At 41.7% G+C, this 10,980-nt stretch overlaps 1 protein-coding gene across 3 annotated transcripts in view; it reads right to left on the reverse strand.

Moving 5' to 3' along the window:
* Positions 1-10,980, reverse strand: part of Rarb (retinoic acid receptor beta) — a 664,387-nt gene that overhangs the window by 62,221 nt on the left and 591,186 nt on the right. For all 3 annotated transcript variants that reach the window (XM_029469076.1, XM_021181692.1, XM_029469077.1), the window contains one exon: positions 5,056-5,197. In XM_029469076.1, the coding sequence (XP_029324936.1) occupies positions 5,056-5,197 (142 nt within the window). The remainder of the gene's footprint in view (positions 1-5,055; positions 5,198-10,980) is intronic.

Genomic DNA, 10,980 nt, shown 5'->3' on the forward strand with positions numbered 1-10,980 from the left:
GAGAGGAGAGGAGAGGAGAGGAGAGGAGAGGAGAGGAGAGGAAGGAAAAAAGAAAAAACAGAAAGAAGAAATGAAGGACAGTGGACAGTCTGGGATCAGCACTATAGGATTTTCTGTCTACAGAAGACATGATGTCACATGTATTTTTGGCAGTTTTGGGGATGAAACCAGTGTCTCAGGCATACTAGACAGAGCTTTTCTCCTGAGCCACACATTCTATCTTTTTTTGGTATATGCTAAAGCATACTTTTCCATGCTTTGGCTCTCTTATTTGGGTAAATTAAATCTCAGTCTTAGTCTGAAGGGGCTGGCATAAGACATACATCAGTGACAACAGACAACTGTGTTCACAGAGGGGCATATGACACAAATCAGACCACAGCCTGGACTATGATCATGATCTGAGTCTGTCTCTCTGTCCCTCTGTTTCTGTATCACTGTCTCACTCATTCACTACTTCCTCCCTCTGTCCCTCCTCCAGGAAGACAAACCTGGAGCTGCTTTTGGCCATCTTTGTCAGCCACAGGAAAGAGCTTTCTAACTAGGAAGATAACAGCAGCACACAACATTGATGAAGATAAAGGCACACAAGCCCTTTAGGCCATAACTCACATGGACTTTCTGTGATATATGCTGATTTTCAGCTAAGCTACTCTGAGTTTCTGTCACTTTCAGTCAAGGGCTCTCTTTTCTGTCAGGTGTCTCCCAGGGTTCTATTTTCTACATACCAAATCCAAGATCTCTTGGTTCATAATAGCTTCTGCATCTCACAATTATGGATACAATGACTGTACATATCTCAGGCACTTCTGGGATCACTGGGTAGTATCTTGCCCAGTGACTCTAACAAATCAATAAGTTCCATGGCTGGGTCTGAGTAGGAGTATCAAAGTTGAAAGAAATGGGTGAGGAGAAGAGCTATGCTTGAGTTGGACACGGGGTTCTTCTTGCATAGGAAGAGATGGCAGGCATGAGCTGTTCGCCTTTCTGAGTTGATGTGCTTACGTGTCAAGCAAGTGAAACCAATCTCTAAGATCCTTTTTCAGTTCTAACATTCCAGAAGTGTCTATTACTCCAGGCTCCTCTCCAGTATTATGGTGTGATGTAATTGGTTACAATTCTCATATTTGTCTGCTTCCTTTTGTTTCAGCTTTAAAAATACTCTATTAGACTAATTTCTGCATTTCAAGTACTTATTTCCCCTCCAATTTCCTTCTAAGAAAAACATTTATTTTTGTGTAGTTGGACATAACGATCCCGTTTTCTTCCCATTTCTATATTTTTAAATCTAATTAAGGTGATAAGTTCCTTGAGAGTTGAAGCTGGGATTTTCCTGTGTGTGTAAACATTATTATTTTTTTTAATTACCAATTAAGCTGCCAATTTTGACAGAGAAACAGGATATGAGTTTTAAGTAATATAAGCAGGAAATGGATCTCCAGCTCACACAAAATAAATATAAAACTACTGATTTTTCTCCTACTTCACATCTGACATACTCATTATAACCTTAGTCCAAGTTGAAGTTCTCCCACAGAAATACATATGACCTCCAATTTGATTGGATCAGAAAAGGAGCATCAGGTGATCTGCCTAGTGTTACCCATGTGGATGTCCTGGCATGGGTGTCAAACCAAAAAACCAGAACATCAGGTGACTCTCCTGGTATCACTTATGTAAATATCATGGTCATTTCAGGTCAGCAGGCCTTTCTCGGCAGGGGAGTAGGGTCAGTCCTAAGATAATTGAACATCAGCTTCCCAGCTCCACAGTTCTTGCTCACTAGTAACTCACTCCATTTGGAGAGATCAAGAAGTTGAATAATAAGTGGCCACATGATCTTTCCTGTACAAATAGAGCTTCCCAGAGGGAATGGTCTACACAGAACCTTTCTGACTGGCTGCCTAGCCCAGGATTTCTCCTAGGGACTCTATGTATAAACAGGACTTTAGCTCCAAAGTCCATAATGGGTATCTCTTGGTAAACATAATTGAATGATGTGGAGGTAGAGGCCATAGGGTTGGCTGGCACTGCAATCTTGGGCTGCTGTTAAAGCTTGTTTTCGATCATTGGTCACCTGCTTTTCCATCAGAAGGCCCGCCTTGTCCTGTAGATGACTCCACATTGCGCTTGCGTGCTTTCTGTTCACATGCTTTGGAAAGAAGAGGACATCTCTCCCAACAGTCTTAGTTCTGAATTCTCTTTCTTTCTTTCGTTTTTTCCCAATTTTTTATTAGATATTTTCTTCATTTACATTTCAAATGCTATCCTGAAAGTTCCCTATTACCCCCCCCCCCGCCCTGCTCCCCTACCTACCCACTCCCACTTCTTGGCCCTGGCATTCCCATATACTGGGGTATATAAAGTTTGCAAGACCAGTGGGCCTCTCTTCCCAATGATGGCCGACTAGGCCATCTTCTGCTACATATGCAGCTAGAGACACGAGCTCTGGGGTTACTGGTTGGTTCATATTGTTGTTCTACCTATAGTGCTGCAGACCCCTTCAGCTCCTTGGGTACTTTCTCTAGCTCCTCCACTGGGGGCCCTGTGTTCCATCCAATACCTGATTGTGAGCATCCACTTTTGTATTTGCCAGGCACTGGCCAGCCTGGCAGCATACCTAGAAGCTCTAGAACGAAAGGAAGCAAATTCACCCAAGAGGAGCAGATAGCAGGAAACAATCAAACTTAGGGCAGAAATCAACCAAGTGGAAACAAAAAGAATTATTCAAAGAATCAACCAAACCAGGAGCTGGTTCTTTGAGAAAATCAAGAAGATAGATAAACCCTAAGCCAGACTAACTAGAGGGCACAGGGATGGTATCCTAATTAACAAAATCAGAAATGAAAAAGGAGACATAACAACAGAACCTGAAGAAATCCAAAACATCATCAGATCTTACTACAAAAGGCTATACTCAACAAAACTGGAAAACCTGGATGAAATGGACAACTTCCTAGACAGATACCAGGTACCAAAGTTAAATCAGGATCAGAATAATCATTTTAATGGTCCCATTTCCCCTAAAGAAATAGAAGCAGCTGGGCAGTTGTGGAGCATGCCTTTAATCCAAGCAATTGGGAGGCAGAGGCAGGAGGATTTCTGAGTTCAAGGCCAGCCTGGTCTACAGAGTGAGTTCCAGGACAAGCCAGGACTACACAGAGAAACCCTATCTCGAAAAAACAAAAACAAAAACAAAAGCAAAAGCAGAAAAAAAAAAAGAAAGAAAGAAAGAAAAAAAGAAAAAGAAAGAAATAGAAGCAGTCATTAATAGTCTCCCAACCAAAAAAAGCCCAGGACCAGATGGGTTAAGTGCAGAGTTCTATCAGACCTTCAAAGAAGACCTAATTCCAACTCTCCTCAAACTATTCCACAAAATAGAAACAGAAGGTACTCTACCCAATTCATTATATGAAGCCACAATTACTTTGATACCTAAGCCACACAAAGATCCAACAAAAAAGAGAACTTCAGACCAATTTCCTTTATGAATATCGATGCAAAAATACTCAATAAAATGCTCTCAAACCAAATCCAAGAACACATCAAAATGACCATCCAAGTAGGCTTCATCCCAGAGATGCAAGGATGGTTTAATATACAGAAATCCATCAACGTAATCTACTATATAAACAAACTCAAAGAGAAGAATCACATGATCATCTCATTAGATACTGAGAAAGCATTTGACAAAATCCAACACCCCTTCATGATAAAAGTCTTGGAAAGATCAGGAATTCAAGGCCCATACCTAAACATAATAAAAGCAATCTACAGCAAACCAGTAGCCAACATCAAACTGAATTTTCTTTCTTGAGACTAGTCTAGATACATTAGTGAACTGAGTACTGTGGTCAAAATGAACAGCCTAATATTAACCATGTTAATCCTATTCCTGAAGAGTAGAAACCCAAGCAATGAGGTCAGGGAAAGTTACAGGAAACAGTGCTAAGAAGTGTATGTGTGTCTTCTGAAAAATAGCTATTATAATCCCTGGGCTGCCTGGTAGCAGAAGAAGCCAGGCACCACTGGAGCAGTGTCACTAGCTGTGGGGCTCTCTTTCTTTAGTCCAGGCTCCTTCCTAAGGTTACAGAAAAGTCCTTGGTTCACAGCACAGCTCTTCTAATGCACAGTAAAATCATGAATGGGCATCTGACTTCTTGCCCTAAGCTCTTGATGGACAAAGACATCTCTAGGTTCCCCTTGTAGCAAGCTTGCCTAGTGACTCATCTGCAATGAGCCTTCAACATCCCCTGAGGGATGGAATGAAGGAGAAGTAGCAGTGCCTTCCATGTCTCAACTGGGACACATCTCTGAGATATCTTAGGGCGGCTGTCTGGGTCATTCACCTGGAACTCATCCGATGTTGCTTTAGGCCTGATGGCTGAACGATCTGCCATCACATTCTTTTCTATGTAGAAGCACCAAGGAGAAAATGTAAACGATGAAAAATATATATCTATAACATCCATCTACACTAATGCAGCTACAGTCAACTCCCTAGTATCAGTTGTTTATGGCCCAATAGGCAACTTTTAACTCATTTAAGTATTTTTGTCATTCCCACTTTTGTTGGGAAGGAATAGTTTAGAAGAGAAAAGCTAATTCAACTTGAGAAAAATTCCTGTGTGCCCCGTGCCCAAATTCCTCTATAACAAGTGTGCACCACCTCCTATCTACAAATAGGCAATCTGTACTTCTGCAAGTATTATGGCTTTTCGTCTCCTTTATTCCCATGCTACAGTATGTCCACTGCCACAATGAGGATACAGAGCAGCCAGGGCCTCACTGCCTGTCAGCTAGGGATTCCCACTAAGTAAAGAACCCTTCTGGAATTTATAGTCACAACAGCTATGACTTGGTTTTCACCAACAACCACACAAGGTCATCAGAGAGACTTTATGGTTCTTTCATCATGTCATCTCTTTTTATACCTGGCCATGGTAGCATGCCATTCCTGTCACATCTCAATGTCCTATGTTAACACTCTTGATGATTGAATCTTAGAAACTGTGCACATATATGTAGAAATAAGTAAACAGAAATCCCACTCACACTCTTTGGACATGCCCACTTCAAAGCACTTCTGCAGGCGGCAGTACTGGCATCGGTTTCTAGTGACCTTGTTAATAACGCAGTTCTTATCTCGATGGCAAGTGTAGATCATGTTCTTCTGAATACTTCGGCGGAAAAAGCCCTGCAAGCAAGAAGATAAGCAGATAAACAGCTAGATACATGAGAGACCAGAACCCACCTTGGGATGCACCCTGGGCTCAGTCTGCTGATAGAGGAATGGCTACAAAAACTAAAGTTAAAACCCCAGCCCCCAGGTTTAGAGAAACAGTTCAGTGGCTAAGAGCACTTTTGTTCTTGCAGAGGATACAGGTTCTGTTCCCGGCACTCACACCTGGCAGCTTACAACTGCCTATAGTTCCAAGGGGCTGGGACATTCTCTTCTCACCTCCTTAGCCCCAAAGACTTTTCCAGTCAAAACTAGAGATGCCTGCTAGTGTCTCACTAAAGCAAATATCAAGTTGATTTGCTTGGAAAACATCAGACAGAGCTGGAACCCATGCCAGCTTAAAGTACCTACCTACCTCCCCCCCTCCCTACCTATTATCTATTTGCATTTCTCTCATATTATCCTTTGAGCCAGCTTTGCAGTTAGTCTTCTCATTAAGAAATTAAATACAATTTTTACTTTACTTTATTTACATGTGTGTGCTGAGTATGTTGCCATTGTTTTTAACTTCCCAAGAATGCTTTGATAAACTCAGCAACATATTCTGAAACTGTGCCGAACACTCATGAAATGGGCAAACTTTATGTTCAAAAGTAGGGGCTGTACATCCTCTCTGTCCTCTCGGTTACTATTAGATAGCTTTGCAGCCATGGTTAATAGAGTGCTGCTTGTTCAAATCAACATGAGGATGTAGCAGGTGATAAATGCTCTTCTGCTATCTTCACTCTATTCTTTTTGCGTGACAGAGAATTGCTGCCCTGAGTATTAAAAGTGTGGGTATCTACCTGAGCAGTTGCAGTGGGATTTACAACCACTCTACAAACCATTCTCTCGAAGGCAGGAAAAACGCTGAACAGTCTTCTCGTGTGGGCAAAACCTTGCCTGCAGTTGATTACCACGGCAGAAGCCTGACTAACTCCCACCAATGCTCACTGACTGTGAGCCAAGAATGCTCACGGAGTGCATGCTGCTCATGATTTTCACACAGGTGCCCTAGGATTTGAAAAGTCTAAATAAACATATTGTTGTTGGCAAGGTTTTACTGTAAGGGCCCGGGAATCTGGTTTAAGACTAAACCAGAGCTGTCAGAAGCCCCTATACACACAATATTTCAAGAAAACATGGTTTAGTTTTCTACGTTCGGTGTTATAAGAATGATCAGAATTGAAAACAACAGGTCACCAGTGTCCTAGAATCTGAGAAGTGTGTACTTTTGTGGCAGGACACCTTTCTCAGAATACTACATGGCACCTCTGGTTCTCAGAGGTACCAACTTGACATTAAAAGAAAAATCATTATTCCTTGATCAAGAAGAACACGGTAGAGGCAATAGTCTTTGTGTGTGTGAGGAACAAAAGAGGCAGGAACTCGGGCACCTTTTTCATTTATTAAAACCCAAATATTAAGTTTGGCAATGTTTTAGAGGCTAGGGAGCACAGAAAAAGAACACCATGATATTCAGGGAAATAAGAGAGAACTGGAGAACTTTATCCATCACTAATTACCCATCAGTATGGCTCAGAAACAATGACCGAAACCAAATACGACTTCTTAGTTTTCCAGATCAGACTTTGGCTGGTTGTCAGCACGTCTCAGTTTCAGGAAATCATTTCCAGCACGGCAGAACCCTTGCTGACTATGATACATGCTGGGAGGTATTTTGATCTGTGTGTTGGGTAAACAGAGACTGTCTGTGATTCATGTGGAGTTTTGTGTCAACCACATCTTTGCCTTCCTTCACTGCCATCCTACACAAACCTCACCTCTGCTAGAGACCTCAGCTTCCAGGACTGTGTGTGGATGAGGAGGGGCACAGAGCCCCAGACCACTGACAATTTAATGGGTTTATATATATATATATATATATATATATATATATATATATATATATGATACTTTAACATCAAGATGGAATTGTTTTAGCTCTGGCTTGGTTGAGGATCCAGCACCATAAACATAACCCAGTGAGCCAATGTTCAGGTGGAATCTCATGCCCTGTTGATAGTAAGTTTATGGATGGTTCAGAACCCTGGGATGGCCCATTCCTTGCTGAGACAGAATATGAGTGAATATCAGGGGCATATCAGCATTTCATGAGAGTTTTCTTTTTTGAGAAATTCTGAGGGAACTTATGTTTCTTGTGATTTAAAGCCACATATATGTCTAATTAAAAATCAAAGATTGGCTTTGGGTATTAAAAATGGGCTTTAGAGGTTCACTTATAATATTTCTTGAAGTAAGTTGATAGTAAACACTCGTAGGGAAAAGACCAAAAGGTTGACTATGAGAAGATGAAGAGCTGCTTGTATCTGGGACAAAGTCAGGAGAGGGCAGGCCCAGCAGAGAGGGTGCCTTGCCCTGGGAGACAAGACCCTGCCAAGAGCCTTCTCATTGTCCCTGGGACATTAGCTTGTCACAACCTTGTACAGCTGAGCTCTCATATCCTCAATCAAGAACTTGAGGACACACTGATGTGGTCATCTGGTCTTCTCCAGCTGCCCATCCTGGGTTACAAATTCAACACTTTTTACCAGACAGTGGAAACCAAGATGGCCAAGAAAGTAGTAGTGTCAGAAGACCAAGGAGAGAGACATCTTCCACCAGAATGAGCAGGAGTGGAAGTTTTCTATACTATCTAGAATCTTAAAGGATAGTAAGGACTCCAGTGGCATTTATTGTCACCTCAGAGTCATAACATTGCCTATAGGGAAAGCCTTCAGGTGAATATCTATGGCAGCCTTGAAGTTGGGACCCTTTTGTTGTGACCCAGGGCTAGTGGCTGAGACTTTAGAATGCAGTTTTTGACCCCAAGTCTCATACTTTTAACCTTACTTTACCCAGATATCCCAGGAAGCTACCATGAGTGCCTCACCAACAAAGATTTTTATACTGAGATGTGTAAAGATGCTAAGATGCTTCTTCACCTAGCAGCGTTGGTATTCCTTCTTGAAAGCGTCAGTCATTCAAGAAAAGTTGAAGTATTAAGCAACAGTACTGTCTGCTTTCAAGGTTTCATGGATAACATGAGGAGTGCCAATGGTGGGTGTATTCAAAGCCTACAGAGTCCAAAGACATGATGAATTTTTCCTTTATGGGGCAGTAGGACCACCGTCATCTCTGATACCCAAGTCTTTATGCTATTGGCAAAGGCCTGGCAGGGAGGCTGGCTCCTGTAACTTCAGCAAACACACTAGTGTCACCACAGTGTTCACTACAGCTTCCTGGAATGATGGCAGGTAATTGGGTGAGGTGAGAGAGAATGTCAAGAAAATGGCTATTCGATCCCTGGGAGGTTAGTGTATGCTAGGGTTATGGCAGAATTTGACACATAGTAGATGTTCAATAAATAATTGTTGATTGAATAAATGATGATGTTCAAGTTATAACCAGAGTATATAGGATAGTTTTGGATTCATACCTCAGTTCATTTAAGATATCCATTAACATTAAATGCATTCCTTAGGATGGTATTGTTTGAACTTAAGAAGGTGAATCACAATGTTTCTCTCAGTGAAATAAGGAAAGAGTTGCTGATCAATGAGTGGCCATCAACTTTGTCAGTGGAGATTTCTGTTGGAGAACCCTGACTTGTATTAACTATGATTCTGTTGGTCTCTCCCAGTATTTTAAAATCAATCATGACTTCTGTTGAGTGTTTAACACTTTTAGTGGATAATTACAGCTTCTGTTGATTAATCATGGTTTTTCTGCCTGTGGATTCTGTAGTCTTAATAGTCAAAGCTGGCAACACTAAGAGCAATTATTCCCACATCAAGAAAGCATACCAGCATTTTCAACAAAACTCTAGTATTTTCTTTCTGTGAAGTTCTCAACTGTTTTTATGTCATATCTGTTAAATCTTTCCAGGATCTTGACCTATAGAGGAAAAGGCCAGGGATTCATGTTAGAGCCATGTAGCTCCTTTATTAGACACAATGGGAGTGCTCACAACTAGCTCTGAATATTTTTGTCTCACCTGGGAGATATGAAAGATTATTGCTGTGACTCACTCCCTATTATAATCAGGAAACTATCTTAAAGCGAATGATACACAAATATCCTCCTGTACCTAAATACACAAACTTCCAGTTTCTCTCAGTAGCTTGAACCTGCTTGTTCATAAAGTACACAGAAAGAAGTGGTCCAGCTCTCTCCCATCATACTTTGTCATGTAAATAAGTTGGGCCACCTTCTCTCCTCTAACACTTCCAAACCATGGCTCTAGAGCCTCCCAATTCACTGGCCTTGTGTGGCTTTGTAGCTTCCAGATAGTGTCAAGTGTAACAGTAACAGTATTCATTATCTTTTACAGAGGCTGACTTTTTAAATTGAGACACTAGTGTACAGTTAAGAGCTAGGTTTTCATTCAGGCCTGTGTGGATTTTAATTCTGATCCTACCACTTAGCTGCCTCTGTGGCCTTGGGCTAAGGCCTCAGTTTCATCTGCAAGAAAGATTGGGCAAGTTCCTACCCACTTGGATGAGTAAGCATCAGCCACAACACAGTGCCTGCCAGGGAACAGGAGCTTGGCGAGTGGTCATTCTCTTTATTAGAAAAACCTGATTCCTTACAGGTTCCTTATAGGAAAATTCCCACACACGTTCTGTGATTAAAATAACAATTTTCTAATTGTAAAGAACAGTGCTGCCAGGCTCTGCATTCTTCTGGGCCAAGCCCCCTCCCCCCACCAGTTCCATTAGTGTGTGCTCACTTAGCCACTCCTTCATTACTAACTTAATGTCAATTGGCTGCTGTGGATGGCAAGGCTTTGTCATGGCATCCTCAGTCTGAGCTGTGGGTTGAATATAAGATGTTTTCTATGCATTTGTATATTTAAACACTTGGCTCCCATTTGGTGATGCTATTTGCAAGGGTTCTGGAATCTTTAGTTAGTGGAGCCTTGGTGAAAGAAGTATGTCACTGGGGCAGGCTTGGGGTTTTACAGTTTAGCCCCGTGTGGCCTTCTTTGCATGCTTTTTGTAGCATACATGCAGTGTGATCAGCGTCCTCCTGCTTCTGCTGCCATGGCTTCCCTGCCTGAGGCCATGTCTTCCCCACTAAATCCCTCTGGAGCTATATACCATAACAAACCCTTTCTTCCTTATTTTTGTCTGTCATAGTAAGAGAAGAGAAACTAATGCAGTCTTTGAGAAATTATATCAAGGAAGCTCTGCTAATGATACCACAGAGCATTGTGGTCAGAACACTACACTTGACCTCAGCTAAAAGACAGAGAAGCAATGTGGGAAGAACATTATGGAAAAGATTGGTGTGACATTTAGCACATAGTAGGTCATAATAAAATCTTCATTGAGTAAATGAAAGCAACAGGAGATCAAATGAGTTAGAGCAGACTCATCATTGGTCCTGGGCTCTAGGGAAGGAGTAGAATGGTTCAGCATGTGTTTTCCTACGGGACTCTGGGTCAGCAGAACTGAGTGGCACCCATGGTGAGTGACAGGAGTGCATAGGAGACAGCAGAAAAAGGGACAGTATTCATAGTTCAAAAGGTCTTGAAGGAATGCCAAGTACAGACTAGGGAGACACTGTACTTTTCTATGCAAAAGAGGCCAGGGTCAGAATTATGTCTAGCTAAAACTGCAGAGGGAGTTGGGAGTTCTTGACTTGACCAAACAGTTTCTCCTTCTTCTTTCTTCTTTCTTCTTTCTTCTTTCTTCTTTCTTCTTTCTTCTTTCTTCTTTCTTCTTTCTTCTTTCTTCTTTCTTCTTTCTTCTTTC

This window comes from Mus caroli, chromosome 14 (assembly GCF_900094665.2).
Source record: "Mus caroli chromosome 14, CAROLI_EIJ_v1.1, whole genome shotgun sequence".
Lineage (NCBI taxonomy): Eukaryota > Metazoa > Chordata > Mammalia > Rodentia > Muridae > Mus > Mus caroli.